We start from the raw sequence: 22,759 nt of genomic DNA, 5'->3' as shown, positions 1-22,759 counted from the left end.
GTGGGACCTAAACCCTCATGCTCCTGGACTGCTTTTGGCTTAAGTTCACTAGGAGTCTCCAGAACAGGGACCCATGTTTTCTCCCACCCCCACAAATGCTGTCCCTGACTTTCTTTCTCCAGCTGGGTGAATCTCCACCTACACCACTTCCCCAGTAAAGGCTGGGAGCTGGCTCCAGCGCCATCTCTTGCTCCAGCAGAGCTGGGAGCTTTCTGGTTAGGGCAACCGAGCCCCACAGTCTGGTAGGAGGTACAGCCACAGAGGAACACACCAAGAAAAAGTGTAGCTTGGCCTTCCCTGGCTGTCCCACAGAGACGTGCTCTTGCCAGTGTAGCAGAGACATCCCAGCGACAGCAAGGACCAAACAGAAACATTTATAGCTCCCAAAAGGCATGGGCACCAGGCTGTCATGTCTGGGGCATTTCACTGTGCCAAGCAACAGTGTTCAATGTTCTCAAGAAAGTTTAGTGACAAAAGCTGCAGACCAGAGTTTGGTAGCAAATGGAAAGAGGCTTTAAAGTCTTGGACTGAGGCAGTTAAAGCTAGTTAGGAAGGCAAGAGGAAGGCTTAGTTCATGATTTATCTCCTGGATCCAGCTCTTAGTGACACCTGGAATATCCATTTTTATAAGGTGGGCATCTAGGTTAAGAAATAAGATAACACAGAAAATTTTTTCACTTAAAATATCAAGTAGCTGTAAGATTACAACAACCTTCAGACATTGCCAGTCTAGGCTTACATTTAAAAATAAATAAATAAATAAATAAATTATATTACCAGACTCCCATAGCTATCCAATCCCCTTGTTTATCTTTCTAACCTTAATTAAATAATGAATATTCAAAAGAAAATATGAATTGGGATTCTCTGTATGAACTGCACTGTTTTCCATCTCTCAGTCTCTGAAGTGGCAACGGGAATATGAGTTAAAGCTATTTCTACTGGATCCTAGTAAAATATTTGTCACAGTGTGTCATGATAATTTTTTAAAAGCTCTATCATCTATCTAATAAATTTGTTAAGTTTATTCAAATCTTATTGAACAGGAAAAGTGCAATGAGTCATGGTTAATATTTCTTAACGTACACTAAGAAATATGTCAAAAATTCAATGCTTAGGCTCCTATTCAGAAAACCTCTATGAGTCTGTAATACATCTTCTACATGATTAAAAAAAAAAAAAAAAAAGCAGGAAACTCGCTTTAAAATGAATTATTCACCACCTTGAATAAATTTCCATCTTTCTTATTTGCAAAACCCCAAAGTCAGTTATGTAAATTTTAACCTACACTAATTACCTCGGGGGTGTGCAAGCTAAAGGAAAGTAGATGCAGTAGAAAAAAAATCCTAGACATTTCCATCACCAGGAAGCAATTTAATAAAGGAAAAAGATGTGTAAGTTTTCAAAACCAGTGGAGCTTTTTTTTTTTTTTTTTTTTTTTAATGTGGAATAATCATTGCAGCAATATTCCTTGAATCAGAGATTTACTGGAATAAATCCAAGTGCTTTTACTCAATAGCATGTACCATTGCACACATAACTAAACACCCATTTCTCATCATGACACCAGCATTGTCTAGACCGTAAAAATGACCCATTGTTGACAATGGGCATTCCCAAAAAGAAGGCATGAAATGTGGTTTCTCTTCATGTCAATAGACATAGACGGCCCCTTCAGAAAAAGTGACTAAAATCTGGGAATCACTGGATGCCCATCAGAGCTCACATGGGGTGTACTGGAGAATCAGGGCCTTTGCCTGAAGACAGAAAGGCTCAGTCCCAGCACTGCTTGGTCCTATTTCCCATCCTGATACCAAGGCAGCGATTTAGCTGTGGAGCTCCCTTCTTCACATGTCTTTCTTAGTTTCTTCATCAGCTATCTTGAGGTGTAATTATACAAATGGCCCATCTATTGATTTCAGAGTGCATGATCAAGACCAATATTTGAACAAGGTCTTTCAGTCTGGGATCAGCCTACAGATGCACAATGCTAAGTATTGTTTCTACAGCAGAGGCAAAACCAAGAACCTGACTCGGTGCTATTAATCAGTGCCGACTATTTTCATTGTGAAACTACTTCACAAATGGTAGATTTTGATTCCTCTAGCAATTTTCAATTTGGAAAAATGTAAACAAAATGCATCCTTTCCACTTAGGACAAAGCCCACAAAATTCAGCAAAGCTTCTAAGAAAAATGGAATTGCTTTTCTATCATTTAATGAAGTCCTGTGCTAAAACATTTACCCTTCCCTTTTTTGGCCAGACCTAGTACTGATATTACAAACTTCTACTAAATTATTCACCCTACTGTGATTTGAAATGTTGAGCTGAGCCTCAGCACTAATGAAATAACACTCCTTGTGAGTAATGCTGTGAGGGTCCATCTTCCTGCAGGTTCTCCCCACTAGATAGGGGCACAGCAGCAGGACTGTGGAGACACCACCAGCAGGGACTCCAGTAGCCCTCCACATGTAGGGAACTACACATACAGATGCATCCCAGCATCCCTTCTTTTTTCACCTTGAGAAATCACTTACGAGTACGTTACAGTGCAGGTGGAAACATGCACAAAGGGCTGCCTTTCCAGCCATAAACAAACATCCTAATATAATCTTTTACCTAGGATTTCCATCCACTCATCCAAAATCATTTTGCCGTAACATCCTGTCCACCCCGTTTTTACATGTGGGAGAAGTGAGGTGCAAATGACTTGCCTGAGCTCACCTAGCAAAGATTCAGCAGGGATAGAAATAAAACCCATGTCTCTAGTCCCAGTGGTGCCACCCAGCCCTCCTCCTCCACACTATGGCTGCTGCATGGAGGTTCACTCCCAGTGACTTTCAAGGTCTAGTGCACTTTATTTCAAAAAAAAAAAAAAAAAAAAAAAGAGCAAAAAATAAAGTACCATTTGAGATCAAGAAAAAAAAATTTGCGAGATATGTTCACTTTTCTTTAGAGCAAAGTGAGATTTTGACAATCTCAACCCCTCCATGTTAACTGCAGAGAGATCACAAGGAAATTAGGCATTAAGAGATAAGTGGGATAACTGGCATTCATGGAAAGCAAAGAGAGTTTAGTAGATGGATAGTGCCTGCTTTGAAAGCTGCACTGCTCTTACTTGTCTTTGTTTACTGGAATTTGGTTGATCTTGGCCTGGAGATGGCTAAAAACCAGGGTTAAAGTTGTGTCAAAATTCATGGTGCCCTCTGTCAAAAACATGTCACAAACTCTCAAACATGTTTTTAAAAGGAAGAGAGAAAAAGCAACTCCCCTGCCATGACTTTCCTTCCAAAGAGAAAATTAATTTGCTCTTCATGATCATAAAGTTAAAAAACAACTGAGCCATTTGTAATGGCTAGAAATAGAACTCATGCTCTTTCAAAAAATGATACTGCAGAACACAAAGTGAGATTTATTTTAGTCATGCTACACCCTTATTACACAAAGTAATACAGATACATTTAGTGACAACATTATAGGCTGATCATTTTGATAAATTTGCAAAGTATTACATTACCTCTACCAACTTTTCTGTGTTGAAGACTGAGCTACCAATCAACACTGGAAAGCAGTATCTTGCTGGAGACGTGGACAATTTTATAAAACATATATATTAAATTCAAGACACTAATCTTGAACAGCTACAGAAACTTAAACCTTAGCTGTAAAATAAACGTGCTAAACAAAGACCTGCATTTTCCAAAAACTCAGATATTTTCATGCAGGGTTTTGATCCAAGAGGACAATACAAACACTTTAAAGAACTTGAATCACTTATCTTAAGAGGCACCAAGATAATTCTGAAGGGATCTCTGCTGCAGAGCTACCCAGCTCATGCAAAATAAAGATTTTGCCTCTTCAGACACATAACAGAAGACTTGCCCTTCTCATTTCTAACATGCCATATGCAGAGAGGCCACCTGTATTTTCTTCAGGACCACTAGGTACTACTTCAAATGCTTCTCATTTCACAGTTGAGAAGATGCAGCATCAAGGTCATAAAGCTTTGATGTCCTCATCAAGATCTACAGTGTGTTGTAAGTGTATGCAAGGCCATTTATCAGAGTGTCTGACAACCATAGCAGAGCACTGAAAATATACAATGCTGCAATGGTGTTTCCATTGATGAAGAGACTTTAAGCATAAATGCACCAGTCTGTCAAAACTCTGTAAGTTCAGATCTCTTCAGATGAGCCCAGAAATCACCAGCTACTAAGATCCAGGTAAGCTTAGCCTAAACACAAAGACATGATGGAAGATGCTGACTACAGCTTATTAGGGAACATATTCTATCCAGTATAAGCTTGTGTAGTACAAGCAATGCCGGTGGAAACCAAGTGAAATATGTCAATCCATGTATCTAAAATAAATAGTTTATATTAAAAATATAAAAGAAAAAATATTCATAAGCTATGTAGCAAATCAGGATTCTACAGTCTTTTCTACTTTCTGGATACTGACAGCAAACCATGACATGGACAACTGAAGAGAAACTGAAAGGAAATACTGATCAGAAATACTGAGACTTTTTTTTGTGGGGGTGTTTTTTCCCCCATTCTTCCTTAATTTAAAAATGTTTGTTAATGTTTGTTAAAGCACATAATATTTTTATTGTTTCTATAGACTTTTCAAAGTCCCTCTTGCAACTTTACTCCTTTAATTCTCTTATTCTTCCCTAAAGCAGGTATCTATTTTTAGGTATGTTTTGCAGATAGTGAAAACTGAGTCATAGTAAATAATCTGCTTGTTACAGACCTATAAAAACTGATGTTTAGGTCTGAGGTTACAGCCCACATCTTTCTCAGTCCCCATTCCTTTTTTCAACTGGCATCACACTGCCTTGCAAATTTGCCTACTTAATTGTAATCTAAAAGCATTGGCTTGAGCTTTACACAGTAACTTCCATTTGTATTTGATCTCACATCATTGTCTATTTCAAGTCTGCAGACACACTTGAACCATTTGTAATTAATAGAAATTCACTGGTTTACCATTAGAATTTGAAAACTACCATGAGGGATACAATGCTTTAGGTACAGTTCACTGTATATAAGTGACTTAAATATAAGAGTGAAAATGACAAGTTGCCACATCTAACGATTTTTCTCTATAGAGGACAGATGATCTCCTGGAATTTCCCATCCTGCTCCATCTCTCTTCAACCTTAACTGAAATGCACAATCGGCTCACATTTTCAGCTGAAATGTAGCTCTCCTTGTCTGATTTGTTCTCCAAATTCTGACATGAGCAATGATATCATAGCATCATGCTATGATGAGACATCATTGAATGTATACACTTTGATATATGTTCTCAATGTAACCACCTAGTCTTGAAACCTGTCTTGTGTAAGGGTCTACTACAGTAGTGAGAGAAACCAACTATGTTAACAGATTGCCAGCAGGTTAAGCAACAGTGATGATTTCCCACCTTTGTACAGTGAAGCAAATTAGTATGCATGTAATGCAACTAAATTGTCTTTCCCAATATTCCTATGCCCCTCAACTTACAGATGATCTGGTTATGTTTCACATTAAGAAATTGATGTGAAAAACTCCAAAGCCCTTAAACTCAGATTACACATGAAAAGCCTGACATACCTCAATGTTAGCCCTGTTCTGTGCAGGAGGTTGGTCTAGAAAGCCTCCAGAGATCTTTTTACACCTGAATTATTCTATTCTATGAAACAAAGCTCAAAAGTACCATCCAGCACAGATTCATCTCAACAAATTCAGCTCTACTGTAAGATGACAGAAGAAAAAAGGCACAATATTTACAGAAATTAATTTATTTGTAACTCAGTAAAACCTGTGTACTCTATTAACCCTCCTAAAGAGTCTGCTGTCATAAAAGCTAGTCAACAGTATACTTAGCTACAACTGGGGCTACATTTTTCTCCACATGTATTAAAAATACAAATAAAGCCTCCCTGGAAAAAAAAATGGAGAATATATAAGCAACTAAGAATTTGTTTTCACTGTATTCATGCCTCTACATGTCAGTAGTGTTCTTTCTTTCCTTTACAATGTTCATATGAGATTTGCTTCTTTTAACAGGTGGTCAGTATTTGATGAAGGCACTTAAACTTCAACAAGACTTGGCAATCACTGATTCTCTTTGAAGAATCTTTCCAATTGCCTCTGTTTATTGAACCATAGAAATAGACTTCCTTACTTGAGTTTGTATTAGGATAATGAGCCAGAGAGCTGACCAGTCAGATTATCTTAAGCAGCAGCAAATGCAGTATCATTTACAGTAGCTGTACGATTCATTGTTCCAGCTCAATAGAATATCAAGAATTGCTTTAGTTGTTTAATTGCCCTTCCAATCTTAAAGAATGAAAGAACACAGTAAAACATAAGTGAACTCCTTTTCAGTGAAAAATAAAAGAAAAATTTTCATGATTTTCATTACTGCCATCTAAATATTTACTTTAGTTAAAATCCACATAACTCCTGAACAAAGCAATCAAAAGAGAATTGCAATTAAAAAGATCAGCTATATCAGTGTAATGGGTTTCCTGACAGCACAATGACAGATCCTTTACAAACATGTAAAACATCTTTTCCACAGTTCTGTTTATGTTGACTTTCATTTCTGTGCTTCCCTTTCCATCTCCTCTGCCTCCAAAAGAAGCCTGTAAATCTGAGAGTCCAGAAACAACGGAAAGGAGCCTTAAAAGTCTGGAGGGTTCCCAAGCTTCCTGATGAGGAATCAGGAGCAAGCCTGATAGAATAAAGATATTTGGAAATGTCATGTTGCCAGAGTGGAGAAGCCCCATAGCTACACATACTGGTCTGGTTTTGAGTCTGCCTGATGTGTGCCGACCAACAACTGAGGGGCATGGACTCTGACAAGGCAGGACTGCAGGGAAACGGTCATGGCACTGAGCCAGCCAGACTTCAAGAAGCAACACTCTCAGACACATGATCTGATTTTTTTTAATTATTTTTTTTATTTGGGGGGGGTGGGGTGGTCCTTCGGAGATCCAGGAGTTGGACTCGATGGTGCCTTCCAATGGTGCCTTTGACCTTGGATATTCTATGATTCTATGACATCAGAAGTCCAAAGGCCAGAAGCCCAATGTCCCAGGCTTTGAGAAGTTTGCCTTGTGTTTTTCCCCTCGAGCTTAGATTTCAATGAGGTGATTTTTCTGCAGTTCTCGAGTAGTCTACTTAGCAGGACTACGATGAATTTGATGAGCTTGTCCTAATAACATATTCCAGAACAAGGTGCTAAGCACTTCTGATGGGTGTAGATTTTTGTCTGTCTGTATCCTTGCTCTTCCTCAGTAAAATGGAGATATCCATAAATTCCTACTATTTCACATAAATGGAATAGAAATCATTATTTTAACACACCGTGGAGATGCTTTGACACTCAAGTAATAAGGGTAGTGTATAGCTAGGTTTACGAAAACAAAGTAACCCACCTTTAAGGCAGGGTGTAAGAGAAACTGTCAGCTTTTGTATTCTTGACCTGCAATTCTCAGTAAAACAAAACAAAACAAAACAAAAATGACTCATTTGAACATCACAGACGTAAAATCTTGGTAAATGTCAAACAGGAGTAGCCAGGTTTCATCTGAGCAGAAGTTACCTTCTGATTCTGCATTGTACTTATTCACGCAATTATCATATTCACATGGAATGATCACACAGGATGGTACAATGCTTAGTAAGCTACAGCTTTGTTGAAAGGAGGTCTTCAGGTACCATCTGTATGTAAATAACAGTGTTATCCAATAGGGTGGAACATGCAAGCAAATGCACATTTGTATTTTATATGACTGAGGCCTGATCCCACTGATTAAATCCTGGTTAGGGGGAAAATTCATTATTGCCTTACACAGTACCAAATTTTACCCACATGTTATCCACCATTAACCAAAGGAAAACTGATTACTCTACCATCATATAAATTGATCTCTCTGTGACATGGAAAGGAGTCAGAGGAACGATGATATTGATCCTGTAAGAATATTAGGTCTAATGCACAGAGGCATTAACATTAGTTTAATCAAAATGTAAAACTCTTGAAAAAAGACATTTTATTACTACCCACCTGCAACAAATAACTCATTTCTTACTACTATAATTCAATTGATAGTACTTAAGAGCAAAACTTGCATTTACTTTCAAAGGTTCTTGATTAATTTACATTGAGGTCTTGTATCAAAACTGACTATATGGTCATAACGACCAAGTCCTGCAAGGTGTTATGCCCAGCACAGGGGGCTAAATGCAGCTGCTGAGTCCTTTAGAGAAAGATAGAAGTTGATAACAAATTATATGTAGTCAAGAACACTGGCCAAGCCGCAGGAAGTGGATGGTCAAGCAGAAAAGATATTATTGACTTCTAGGGCAGTATTGATCCTTATCATTGCCTCACTATTAACTTCTTCTGAGAACTCTCATAAGCTTGAGTAGTTGCTTTTATTGTCTCAGTTCAGAAACAGCTAGAAATCTTAGATCTGGTACTTTTCCATGTCATTTGAATCAAGGATTGGCAAGATTGTGTTGCCAAAAGCCCATCAAGTACAAACTCACCCCAATCACCAGTGTTTGCTTCATCCTCAGCAGTCTCTCATGTTTTGAAAGCATCTTGCCTTTAATCAAACACATTAAGCCAGGATTATGTCAGGCCTCTCCTCTGCACATTTCTTTTCTCTGTAAAATCAAGTCCTTCCCATAAGCATGCATCCCTGGATTATCTCATTAAAGAATGTTTTCAGTGGCATTCTGCATAGCCTCCTTTGGTTGTACCTGCACAGTTTTTACTGTAACACAGGGCCAAATTCATGATTTTCTCTCAATACAGTTTATTTTTCTTTATTAAAAGCAAATGTCATTGGGGCTTCTGAAATCTGTAAGGCTACATGGCAGGCTGCAGGAAATAGTACTGTATTCAGAATTTAATATTCTTCAATGTGCTGGTTAACAGAACGTTGATATCTGCCTAATACTTTCTTTACAACAACCTATCAGATCTCCTCTTATGCTTTTTCTTGCCAACCTCAACTATCAGCTTTTGCATTTACAAAACAGAACATGAAACAAAGCTGTAGCTTAAAGTTCCAGAGATAAAATCTTGCATAAACTTTTTTTTTTTTTAACTATTGAAATTGCAACAGCTGTTTCAAAAACTTTTAATCATGGTGATGTCATGCACTGAGTTGCTGTTTAAACAAAAGCCACCCATTTACCATGAAGCTACAAAGCAAAGAAGAAAAGCAATGAACTATGGGATAGAAAGTTAATACATGGATGTCCTCTGTGCCAACAATGCCAGCAAAGCCCTATTGCAAATCAGATGCCTCACTGGAGGAAATTTTTGGCAGCCTAAAAAGAAGCAGCAACAGCTCAAGTGTGTTTCTGAACCTCAGTTATAAAACTTTTCTCATGCACCATAAACTCTCGCTTTCTATTTTTAACCCTTGGGCTCCCACGTTTTGTTTTCATTTTGTCAAAGCAAAGGAATGTGAGAGAGATGTCTGTTAGACTCCTTCACTCAGCCTGAGGGTTAATTACTCAGTTTGGTAGACATTTGAAAATATTATGTTACCTCTAATGGCAAAATTGATAGAAGCTTGTTTCAGGCTCACTTTATGTCATTATGGCAGATTAAATTAACTAATAATAAATTATGCTGGCTAAAGTATATCTGTTACTCACTAAACCTGTAGAAGGAAGGGAAGGATTTTTTCTCAATACAAAGTAAATACTATGCAGCAAATTAAAGATTTTTCAAACCAGTAAACATGCATTCAAGCAACAAAAGTTGGAAGCATCCCAAAGATGGCAGTGGCAGATTCTGAAGAATAGGACAGCACTCTGAATGCACAACTGCTGCAGAAAGGCCTCAGTACTGCAGTGCTACAGGTGTATATCCACAGATTAAAGCAGACAGACAGAAGGTCTATTAAAGAAGAGCAGAGTGTGCTCACGTTTTTGTTAGATCTATTGGAATACTAGGAGGACATAAGGGGTGCACGTTTGCAACCCCAGTTTCCAACGTCACCTTCTGCTTTCTGTTGATAGAAGCTGAAAGACCCATTTCTATGTGCTTCCAAGGTAAGGATGGATGTATACAACACTGATTTAGAAACCGGGATAGATTTTTATAGTGATCCTCCTGTTATACTCAGCATTGCGTGATGTGGATGTAGCACCTGATACCACATCAGTATGATGGAATTCCTGAATAGGACTTGGACAGCTGAAGTCAGAGATGCATGGCAGGAAGGGACAGGAAACACAGGCATTCAAGACTTTTTCTGTGCAGTATAAAGCACTGGGTCCCTATCTGCAAGCTGATGATAGACCAGCTCAATCATGTTAAATAAAGACTTACTTTCCTTTGGAAGAAAATAACATAGAAATGCAATAAGTAGGTCTAAGTGAGCCTATCAGCTTCCCAATGACTCTGTTCAGAAGGAGTCTAAACACAGAACTGACAAATCTGTTGTGTTCCTTCAGGTGTCACAGAGACTTCTGAGTCTTTGCAGACAACCAAATAACCCAAACTTAGTTGAAGTACAGACTCTCAACACACTATAACCTCTTCTGGAAAGGAGCAGTAACCCAAGTTCAACTATTCCCAGATTTCCTCTCCATCATTGCCAAGGAGCAGGTGACTTTCTTGGTACTGAGCCCTTTCCCCTTTTTTTTCCCTCCCATTTTGTGTTCTCTGAACAATATTCCCTAAACCACCTCTTACGCATGATGCATACAGCAATGAAAAAGTCAGCTGGAAGGAAATACAGCCACACCAGGATTAAGACAGAAGCACCAAAGAAGGAAATTGTATCCCCCACCAACACGAGCAAGGCAATGATGAGGCTTAGTCCTACAATGAAAAAATTCAAAGAAATTTCCTCTGAAAATAAAAGAAAGCTTAGATCACCATCAGTCACTGGATAGCCTATTTTAAGCCCATCAGAGCCAGTGCACTGTTCTCATGTTGCTAATTAAAAATGATAGATTCATCAATTAATCTCTTTTCCTGTCCCCTTGTCTTGGTATGAGATTTTTCAAAGGGACAAATGGTAGTTAGGTGCCCAAAGAATCATTTCAGCCCTGAAAATTTGCACCTTTGTCAACATAAACTTGACTTTGTCTCTTCAGACTGTGAAATGACAGAAGAAAAACCATAGGAAGCCTTACACAACAGATTTATAAATTGAGAATAATTTTAGCTTCTCTACAATAAATATTGTTACATAAATCCTTCCTGGGTTCCAATCTGAACTTCCTTGTTGGTAGATGAATAAGCTTCTGTTAAATTTGTCAGAGAGAGATATCCTAAGCTTAGACTCTTGATTGAAACTCAATTGCAATATTTACTGTGGAGCAGTCAGAGACACCCTACTATTTAGGAAAGGAGCAGTGAAGGCAATCTATTTTTTTTCATATTGAAATGGAGACAAAAATAAAGGCTCTGCTGCTAGATTAGCAAAGTTCCAGAGACATAAAGCTGGCCCATGAAATAGGTTACCTTTTTCCTTCACAGCATATGTATCGCTAGGCAGTGAAATAGAATTAGGGTGTACAAGGTTAACAAGCTAGCATCATATTATGAAGCCAGTGATAAAATTGTCTTATAGTTCTTAACTCTGACCTGTTCCAGTGAAAAGCTGCCAAGCAGAATTATGTCATCCTGAACATCTCTCTCAAACTGTTTGATATATGAAGGAATCACTTCATCTTCAATCTCCCTGTGAAGGTCGCGTGTCTTACTGAAGCTGACAGGCATCACGGAATCTGAAAAATCTTCACTGGTGACAGGGGCTGCTTGAAACAAAAGTGGCAGATTCTCACTTAGCAAATGAGATTTCATTCATTGATTTGTACCCCTCATTTGTGATGTTTGGCCTACCAAAATTTAAAGACAATGATGCGTATGTTGTAAAATGAATAGAAATGAATAACCATGAAAACACTGGCAGATTCCAAGTACCATTACCAAGAATACGGAATACTATCCTCAAGAGCGACATCAGGAACAAAGGTAGCATGTGCAGCTTTTTCTGTAATAGGTTGGAAAAGGGGTGCTCTGCATGTCTATGGTCACTTCACTTCCCAGTAAATCCTACAGGAATTTTGGTTTGGAATGACTTTGGCTTTCACTGCTGGGGAAGATTAGGAATAACTTCAACTGTAAGGGAGGCTTAGGTTCCTCCCTAAGGGAACCATACCGACCATTTTGTCTTCCTCCCACTCACCCAAGAGGATCAGATTCCTTCCCGAGGTGTGTGCGTGCAACTCCCGCCTAATTAATTGGGTCCAGTTCTGCTCTCACCCACATCATTCCATTGATTTCACTGCCATGATGTATGCAGAACCAAAAGGTACGTGCTGTATATACATAAAAATAAACTCCATTCATAAAGCTAGCCTCACAAACTGTTTTCTTTCTTTACTCCAATTCAATACGCTACTTAAAAACATATCTTCTCATTGATATCTGCTACAGTACGCATATTAAAGACAATTATTTTTGCTCATTTCTCTATATTAAGATCACTTAGATATGACATATACCAGGCTGTCCACATCTGACTTCATATTTCTGTGCATAAGTGCATGTTTTTATAGTTCTCTCTGGCTTTCTCTGCAAGAAAATGGCATATCTAGTTATTTGCCCTCCTCTTTGTCCATCCTAAGACATGAAAACAGTTAAAAGATTTTTTTCTCCTGCCTCTTTGAAGTCTCTCATTCTCTAATGAAGACCAGAAAAGGAAAGATAAAACTAAGGCTATTAAAATTTTCAGTTTTGTTCAGTACTCATTGTTTAATGACTTTAATTGTTGAGCCTCCTGAGTACTTAAATCACCTCAGTGCCACCAACACACAGGAAGTAGTTTTTTATTTAATTACAACAGGATATAAATTCAAAATCATGTTAGGGGAAGTGTACAGTAGATATAAACAACCGAAACCATTACCTTAGGGTACACAGAATCTCTTCATGCAGCATCTTACAAACCTAATGAAAAGTGATTTGACCTACAACTATTAACAGAAAAAAAAAAAAAAAAGAAAAAAAAAGATATTTACATTTAAATTTACTGTAACATTAAGGGTTTGGTTAGCACAGAAAAAATCCAGGAAGTGCTGGAAAAGAAAACATTGCCAACAGCAGAGAATGCAGCATTGCCTGTTCCCTTCCATACTGTGTTGACACAATGGGACATATGTTCAGCTGGTGTAAATCATTTGACTTACTGCTTTCACAGGAGCAGTGCAAGCTTACATTATGGAAGGGACAGTACATTCCTATCTCAGATCCTCTGGGTGTAGATAGTCTTTATATATAAAAAGAATAAAAACATTCAGTCTGCAAAGGCAACCATACAGTGATTTGTTAGAATTGACTATTTCTTTTGGTGTTTATGTTTGTGAGGAATTCTATCAAGTGAATTCGATTTGGTTGGAAGACACCAGGCTCATTAGCAAGAGTTTTGTGGAAAAAAGAAGAAAAGAAGAGAGATAACATTTTCTAAAGCCTTTTCAAGGGAAGTAACCGCTAAAAATGCAAACATAAATTATGGTTTAGATTTGAAAAGTATTTGGTGAAAAGATACATACAGTCATTTAAACACAGTTAAAAAATTAAAAATTAAAATAATGTATCCGGTATTAGCTTGGCTGCTTGTAACTTCATTTACACCTGCACTTGTCCATCGGGTAGCAGTGGTTTGAATACTGAGATGAAAATTTAAAGGACAGGTTCAACAGCATATTATAACTCAACACAGGTTTGAAGGTATAAAGTACCTATAAACTCCTCGAGGAAAATGCATTTTGGCTACTTGGTTCTAGAAGACTGTATAAACTGTAGCTAAAAGAGAACATCACCAAAGGCCATCAAGCAATTGTAATCCTGCAAAACATTTTACTTTAATTTTTCTCTTGCTGCCAAAGCATAATATAATAAAAACTATTTTCTATGATATGGCACCTGGCATCATTTTAAACATACACGGATCACAATCTTATAAAAAAACAGACAACCAATATTGTCTTTTAGATTTCTTATAATATGATCTAATACGTACCACAGGAGTGACCAACAGGTTACTCAGTGGAAAAATGCTGTAAGTATGCAATGACATAAGTTCTGAGAGCCACATTCTTTCTTTTCCTTTGGGGATCATCTATTAATTAGGACTGTATGACTGTGATTTTTCAGTTCAGTGGTCAAATTAAAAAAAAAAAATCTGTAAGAGTGGAACCAAATGAATCCTAGGTTTCTATGGATTTTCTGATGTCTAATAAGGGTCAAGCTCCCATATTAGTTTTTCCCTCAGTGGAGACATTAATAATGCTTTTCTGCTCTGCTCAGCTGCCCACTTCCATAAAAACTGGTAGGGAAGTCAGACCTGTGAGAATTGCTCTGTGGGGGAAAAAAAAAAAAAAAAAGAAGAGCTGGGGGAGGGGGTGTGGGGAGGAAAACAGATTCAAAAATTCGTAGGAAGAACCACAGAAAAGCAGAAATAATATAGCCCATACATGCACACAGAGGTGGAGACTGCACAAGCCTTGTTTCCTCATGAAAATCCTGCTCTTTTCAGGGTTTTATTCACCAAAGCCAAAAAGAACCTCAGAAACAAATTTAGCCAGGATTCGGTGGAGCATTCCATCATTCACAGCACTACCTCTGATATCCATTATGGTTCCTTTAAGAAATAAAAGTGCTGAGAGAGAAGACAGCAGCAGGCTGCTGGAGTTCCCGCATTCATAGCATTCACAAAAGCTCTGATGTGCTTGTGGAGTGCAAGACACACCTGTCAGTAGCTTTGCTTGACTTTGAATTAAATCAGTGAGCTGGTAGCAAGGTCAGGGCTCCAGGGACGAGTCTGAGCATGATGCCCACCCCCTCAGCAGCCTCAAAGTGAGATCACCATCATCAAAGCACACCACATGCATTCAAATTGTTTTGGTCAAGTCTAAGTCAGTTGTCCAAAACCCTTCTAAAGACCAATGAAAAAGGGAGGAACTGCTTCTACAGTGTAATTAGTCTGTTTAATTAAGAGGTGCATGTGTGAGGTGGGCTGAACCACTGTCTGAAAGACCTTCTCTCCTCCTTTCCCGTGACTTCAGGGGAAGCCCCAGCCCCAGCAGCTAACTGTCAAAACACTAATGGAAAGAATACTGGACCCTACCTGGGGGCAGCCTATAAATTACATTAGGACGTTTTCCTTAATCACACAGGGATATTTTAAACAAACAGATTACAGCTATTGAAGACCATGAAATGCTATAAATATTGGTAGAGGGGGACAACATAAGTACTACAGGTAGAGACCCCATGACCATCTTTCCTATAGAATCAACATTGACTTCACCACAGCCAAGCATGCGTTTTGTTTTTTTTGTTTGTTTGTTTTTTTACTTAATCTATGTTGTTGTATGAAGCAGCAATTAACCTGCAGCATTTATGTACGCTTTCTCAGCAATGAGGAGCTCCATGTCAACATGCACCAATGTGGGACTTACTAATAATTTGTTAAAGGTTTTTGCTTAAACTATCTGCATGAATTTAGCTATGCTTGTACTTTCTTTTCCTTGCATTTAAAATAAGACAAAATAGGTTTCAAAGATGTTACTGATATGAACAGTGCCAGCTCAAGGGATTTCGCAACCCCAGGCCAATGAAATCCTTTAGCTCTTCTAGAACAAAATTGCTTACAAGCTCAATTGTCAAGAAATATGTTGCAGCTCCTGGAGCTCCAGTGCTGTAGCCAACAGCTTGTTCTGTCCCTCTGACAGAGTAAGTGCTGAGAAAATAAAATATGACTAGAAGCCCCATACAGTACAAAGAACAGAAAATAATTTTGCACAAAAGACTGGAAACGGGGCTGGGGTGGGTGGGGAGAGGACACACTGAGGGGAATACCCAAAAACAAAAGGGTAGCCATGAGCTGAGGATTGTTTACACGTCTCTTATTCTAGGATGAAGCCTAGGAGAACAGCAGGCATGTACCTTCTGTAAAGGCTGTGGTGGTAGCACTTTCATGAATCAAGTGGATGTTAAAAATGGCTGCAAAAATAAGTACAGCCAAAGTAAAGATGTTGTCTAGAGGTAAATAAATATTTTCTCTTACTCTTTGTTGTTTCTACTGTAGATGGAACATCCATTTGGTATTTCTCACAAAGCCACAAAAGACATTTTCTAAATTGTCTGTTAGCGTAAATCCTTGTGAAGATAACCTCAAATACTGTATGACATGACCAGTACATCTGACAAATAGACCACCCATTTATGGATGCTTAAATAAGGATTTAGATTTCTAGCGTTAAGTACGTAAGCAAGGACTTTTCCAATCTTCATTTGTTTGGGTGGAATCCAACATACAGTGAAGCAGTCTAAAGAAAGCATGCCACTGAAGTTACACTTAAAAACCACATAAATGCAACTCAAAATGAAAACATTTGGGGGAAAAGGTTTTACAGGCTCACATTAAAATCAATATCCTTTTTGCTTCTGAGTTCAAGGGGATGGATTACCCACTCTCCTCCCCACATCCAGACAAAAGAGAGTTTTGTCTTCCTTTATGCAAATGGTTTTGTTATTTACCTTGGGAGTCCACCATCTTGCTTTCTTCCTCTAGAAAGTTCATCAGTTTACCATATAGGATTTGCTCCTCAAATTTCACAGGATCTTTTAGGAAAAACAAACAAACAAACAAACAAAAAAAAAACAGTAAGATATCTATTGTTTCTTTGTTTCTTCTAGTAGTATTTCATGGAATGTTATTTTGAACTATAAATAAACATACAAATACAAAAGAAACCCTTTGAAACACAAAGATTGGTTTTTATAATGATAGCTTCATTGCAGAGCTGTCATTTTCTTCCGAATTATGACAGAGTTTAAAATAAAAAATATTTAATTGCGCACTTTTCAAGGGTGATCAATATTATATCTTGGTCCGTACTGAAACCGGTTTTCTAATTCTGCTAATAAACTAGTTAAAATTACTATTTATATTCAAATTGCCAGATGAATTCTATTTGACTCATAATAAAAATCAAAGTACCTCATTTCTTCTCTAATATGATTTTGGATATTTATTAAAAATTTTACCTTGCTGTCCGTAAAGATAACACTTTATCTAGTGTGAGAAGACATTACAATATGCTATGGCATTACAATATGCTGCAGGTCTGTCATTCAAATTCCCAATAACATCTACAGATTTTTAAACAGAGCAAGGGTCACACACACGTGTACCTTTTTCCGTGAGACCTAAAATCACTTCAGATGTCTGTATTTAAGAAAGAAATGACCAGCTGAGACTCTTCTCTCCATGTCACCCAGACTCTGGCTTTCTAAGTCATCAGTGAAAGTAGGCTGGTAGAAGACTAAAGAAGTGTACCTAAGGTAGGTGAACTTTTTATCTACAAATGAAATAGGGTGACTCTTTTTAAATGAAATGTTCCCTTGAGGGTAGAGGAGGAAAGGAAAATCCATAATGGGGGGTTGTTTCTTCTCAGGGCGTTATCAACTCAAATTTCCAGAATGAGTTTTATTTATCAAGTATAGAAAAGATAATTGCTAATATCTCAATTTTGACAGAACAACCCATTAAAGAATCCCCTATGAACTCACTGAAATTATATTTAACATTGTACAATATAGTTAGTGTCTGAAGATTTGTTTTTTACTGGCTATTCTCTTTGGTTCTGACTTGATTTAGTCATAAGAGGTATGTAACTTTAAAGTGTGCACGGAATTCTTCATCTTGTCCTGCTTCTGTCTCTTGTTAGTGGCCACTTATAGCCATAGATGGAAAGAGAAGGTAATTGCACGTGGTCTCCAATCAGAGGATGACCATCCAGGACCAGATTACAGTTCTGACTGTCCTTTTTTAACTCTGTCCAATACATACAAATGCAGTTCCACTTATTTAACACTTCTGCAAGGAAAAGACAGAAACCAGGCATAGAACCATTTGTGAGTATATGGGATAATGAGTTGTTGAGATGTCTGGCATCAGATTAAGGGATGGACAAATTCACAGAAAGACCGTGAAACTGACATTATGATGTCCCCACACTAACTTCACTGGCTCCACTTTGATTTAGTTATACTACAAAATTTAGGAGGAAACCATGGAGAATTCTACGTTTTGTAAAAGACAGTATTCCAGGAAAAAAGATATTACACACAAACACGTCAAATAGCTAGGTATTTTAGGACTTTAGATAAACTCTAGTGAAGCTCTGTTGTGTTTCTGAGAACCATACCATTTTTCTGCCTGATTCCAAAATGGACTATACAAGAGAAAGCAAAGAAAAAATCACCTAAAACTGTAGTGTCTTGCCTTCAACATGCAGTCCAAAAGGTTCTAGGCAAAACGTGACTCACAGAACATAAGAAAATGGAAATAAGTAGAAAGAACAGAATTCTCCACAGCATACTACAGCTTCAAATATTAAGAGAAAGGTGGGGAGGTAATCTAAGAAAAAGAGGAAGAGGCCAATAAAATTATTAATTTCTGTAATGGAATGTCACATTTGTGACATGCAGGTATGCATTATTTCTCTCAAAGAAATGCTTCCATCCAACCTGCAACCTACCATTGCTTTTGGCAGAGGTGTTGGTCACTATAGCATTTTAATTGCTCTAGCTGTTCTGCAGATCTCAGCACAGCCAACCTGAGGCCAGCATCATCCCTAACAAGCTTGCAATAAAGAGACCTTTCACTAACCTCTGAGTGAGAGCTTTGCCAGGGAAGAAAAAGGAAGAGCACCAAAGGTCAGCCATGCAAAGACCTCAAGTCTGGTCTGATATGCAAGTGCCTAAACCTAACTCTCTTCCTCCACCACCCACAACTGGATGGACTTTCTTAGAGCTTTCATTTGTTCCAAATTGTAATTAAAAAAAAAAAAAAAAAAAAAAAAACTTTTTATTCCCTGGATATGAAGCAAATTATGACTCGTGAAGCATATTCATAAGATGAACCAAAGCAGCATTGACAAGAAAAACTCTTTCACTTAAAAACTTTGAGACAGAAGTTGACTTCTAAGGTATGTTGTTGTCCTACACTTGTAATGGGGAAATTAGAGTTGTATGTGATTTGCCCTTGATAAACCTAAAATCATCATCTTTTTTTCACCAGTACACAGAAATTCAAGTTACTGATGTGTACTAGAGCCTGCTTTTTTTCTCAGTCACGTGTTTTTGCCTCAAAAATTAAAATCTTGATATCTGCTCAAAATAAAAAATGTTATGAGTTCCAAAGTGAACTATTTTGAGATATTGCAGTAGACAAATTTTCAGACCTACACATTTTTTTTTCTACATTTGACTACAACTGTGTCTCTAGAGAGGTTCTGCAGTAGAAATAATCACAAGGTTTGAAAATGTGAATGGCCAGGAAGGTAAAAATGTGGAAAACAGTCTTGCGTGCTATCAGGTTGTTTAACAGGAGCTGGGCCAAAACATTCAGTGCACAGCTAAGAATTTCATTACCATGATGATGTTCTTACTTAAGTCCATGCAAATTCAGGCAGGCCCATTCCCACCCTTTTTATCTAAAAGCGAAGGAGAATTTCCTCAGCTCAAAGCAAAAGACAATACCTCCTGGTTAATCTCTCACATACCTATGCATAACTTCTGTTCTCCCAGTACCACAGAGTCATGCCCTCCTACTCCTTGTACCCACAGACAACAAAGCTAAATATCTTGGCTAAACTGGTGAAAAGAAAACCAAAAGAGGCCTCCTGTTATGCTGAGAACTGTTAGAGATCCTGGGGTTTCTCTTCTGTTAGGCAAGCAGAAGTTCAGCTTAATGACAAAATTGTTCTCAAACAAGGACTTTGGGATGCAAAAAAGCTGGACTAAGTAGGTTAATTAAAGAGAACACAGGGTAGACAGTTTTCTTGGAGCGTGCTTCATTGTTATTGCTATAATAAGCTGAGTGAATATAGCACAGCCTCAGTTTTACCAGCCATTAACTCACTGTCTTTGGTCAAAGACTATGTATACTGCCTATCATGTCCAGAGCAGGTAAGACTTATACTTTAAATTGTAAACCTCAATATTTAAATGGCACTGCATATGTGATCTTTGTCACCTAATTTTCATGAATGGAAAAGAATATTCTGACACCAAAATTACATACTTAATTCTGCCTCACCTTCTTCACCGACCTCCATCCCACACTGCCTTGGGTTTATTTCCTCATCCATCAGCAGGTCAAAGTAATTTCTGCTGTATTCATTTCCTGTGGAAAGCACATGAAGTAAGGGTCAATGATTATTAGAAGCACATGAACCAAAATGTTAATTTTGAAATTGACACCAGCAAGCACAGGGGCATTTTTTGGTACTTTATAAGCTTAATTTTTTTAACAAGTCTTCTAAGCCTACTAGTACTGCAATTATCATCTTGTGAAAGGTCAGAAAAGGTAGTTCTGGAAACAAGTGCACTTTATGTTACTTTTACTTGGGAACTAATGAGAAAAATTCTCAAGTTTAGAATGACTGAATGATAAGAAAAAAATATAAATATCCAACATCCCCAACATAAGCCAAATTATTCTTGAAACACATTTTATAAATGAATTACCCATGCTGCAGACAAATTTGTGTTTCACAGCTGACCCCTCCAATTTCAGCAGTTTTAAATTTCACCACTGAGGTTTCAACGTCTGGTGCATCTTTAATACTGTATTCAACCAGAGAAGTGTTTAATTACAGAGGAGATTCTAGAATACTGCCTCATTAATCTGAACAGCAGTTATATTCAGTTGGGCTAGGTAGCTAATCCAAGATTTTGATGGGATAAAAACACTCATTTAGCACTTTCCATTTCAACAGCTAGTTGTATCTGTTCTTCAGAAACTAATCAAGTTCACAAAAAAAAAAAAAGTCATTTGTTAGACTTATCAAGGAATAATGCAGCATCTAGCTGCCTGGAGGAACTCCAAGTACCATCAGCCCGAAGAAATCTTTTTGCACAAGGGGGATAGAGGAGAGTTTTTTTCTCTCAAAATATGTCCTTCCTTCAGAAAAAGTGCTACTGTATTAAAACCACACTTACATTCATTGAATTTGCGAACACAGTAAATTATTATTAAACAGAGGAAAAAATAAAATAGTTAAGTCTATAACAAATTGTAAAATTGCTTGAGCAGGCACAAATCTATATCCTAGAAAATACATAACAACTAAATGTGTGAGGGGGTTAATTCATCCAAGACACACTATAGTAGTCTACAGTATATTTGGTTTAGGATCAAAAATAATCCAAACAACAGCTCCTTCTCAGAGACTAAATGAAACTTTGATATGAAACTAGGTTTAATTTATATTTCTGGACTGGCACATTTTGACTGTCAGTCTCTGTTCTTTCAATGTAGTAAGTACAAGAACTGAAAATTTGCTTTACCTTGAGGTCTCAATAAAGAAAAAATAAATGAGTTTCATTTTTGTTACTTTATCTGTCAACAACTACTAGGCTAGTATGAATCTTGGCAGTATGTAATCAAAGTCTTATGTACTGCAATAACAGAGCCATTCTACCTTATTCACTGTAATTGTTTTTCTCTAGCACAAAGCACTGTGATGTTATATGAACACCCTTTCACATGTTGCTAAAATAATTCACCCATGTGCTAAAGAAGAAAATGATGATGCATCTCTTTATTCAGTTAATTCATAGCTATAAATGTGAATAGTTATATGTTGCAACCATATAAGCAATACTCAGTTAGCACATAGGGCTTCCGTATGGTCTTAATACCACAATAGCTATTACTGAATTTTAATATCCTGTGTTCTTTATCCCTTGGGTTTAGTATTAAACTCTGAGGAGCAGACTTGCAGAACTCTTCTGGACAGAATAACTGGCATTTAGGAGGAAGTGTCATGTTATATTTGAGTCTACAAGGCATGGAAAACATTATTCTAAAAAGAGATACATTGACAAAAAACATTAAACAGATTGCTCTTTGGTCCTCTTAAAAAAAAAAAAAAAAAAAAAAAAAAAAAACTTTTCTTAGAAGTGAGTACGAAACACTTCATCCATGGCTGCAGCTCTGCGAGAACTGCACACAACTGGAGACGCTAAGTTGTGCAGAAGTAAAAAGAACAACCAGGTTTGATCTCTCCATAGCAATGTACATGCTTTAAAACCCACATAGGTAGAATGAATAGTAAATGTCAGAATCACCTCCTTATGATGATTTTAAAGAGAACAAGCCATTTTGAAATACAGAACACCACAGAAGACTTGCAGAGAGGCTTTCTGAAGAGAAGTAATCTCTGCAAACCTTAGATTACTGCTGTTGTCCAGTTGCTTTTTTGTTGTTGTTTTGTTTTGTTTTTCCTCCCAGCTCAACATACCCTGAGAACTGAACCACACAGTTCCAGGTAGGATATGCAGCTCTGGACTCGGCTGGTCCTCAGGTATGTAGTGGGTAGAGGGAGTTACTTTAGATTTAAAATACAAAATTATCAATTTTAGTCAACATAACATACTGCCCAAAGCATTTTACTAATAACATTCTGTGAGCATGTGAATGGATTACTAATCATTTCACGTTTGCTTTTGGAAATACTTGAAAGTGTATAACATGTAAATTAACAGTCCACTAAGGAATTCACATTACTCTGCTTCACAGTATAAACACAGTAAAGCAAATGTTAATACAGAGCTTGCTTGCAGGTATTTTGAACAGCAATGTACAGCTTAGTGCTTTCAGACAGCAAGTTACTTTGAATATCTGCTCCCGTGAAGAGCTAGT

The 22,759-nt window shown here is 37.5% G+C and overlaps 1 protein-coding gene across 1 annotated transcript in view; it reads right to left on the bottom strand.

Annotated features, from left to right (window-relative positions):
- LOC121065747 overlaps positions 1-22,759 on the bottom strand; it is a 188,330-nt gene that overhangs the window by 132,618 nt on the left and 32,953 nt on the right. Inside the window, 3 exon segments of the mRNA XM_040548759.1 lie at positions 11,620-11,789; positions 16,582-16,665; positions 20,150-20,236. Of these exon segments, the coding sequence (XP_040404693.1) occupies positions 11,620-11,789; positions 16,582-16,665; positions 20,150-20,236 (341 nt within the window).

Source organism: Cygnus olor, chromosome 2 (genome assembly GCF_009769625.2).
Source record: "Cygnus olor isolate bCygOlo1 chromosome 2, bCygOlo1.pri.v2, whole genome shotgun sequence".
Classification (NCBI taxonomy): domain Eukaryota; kingdom Metazoa; phylum Chordata; class Aves; order Anseriformes; family Anatidae; genus Cygnus; species Cygnus olor.
Note: the sequence above shows the minus strand (reverse complement) of the source record. Positions and strands in the feature narration are given on the sequence as shown.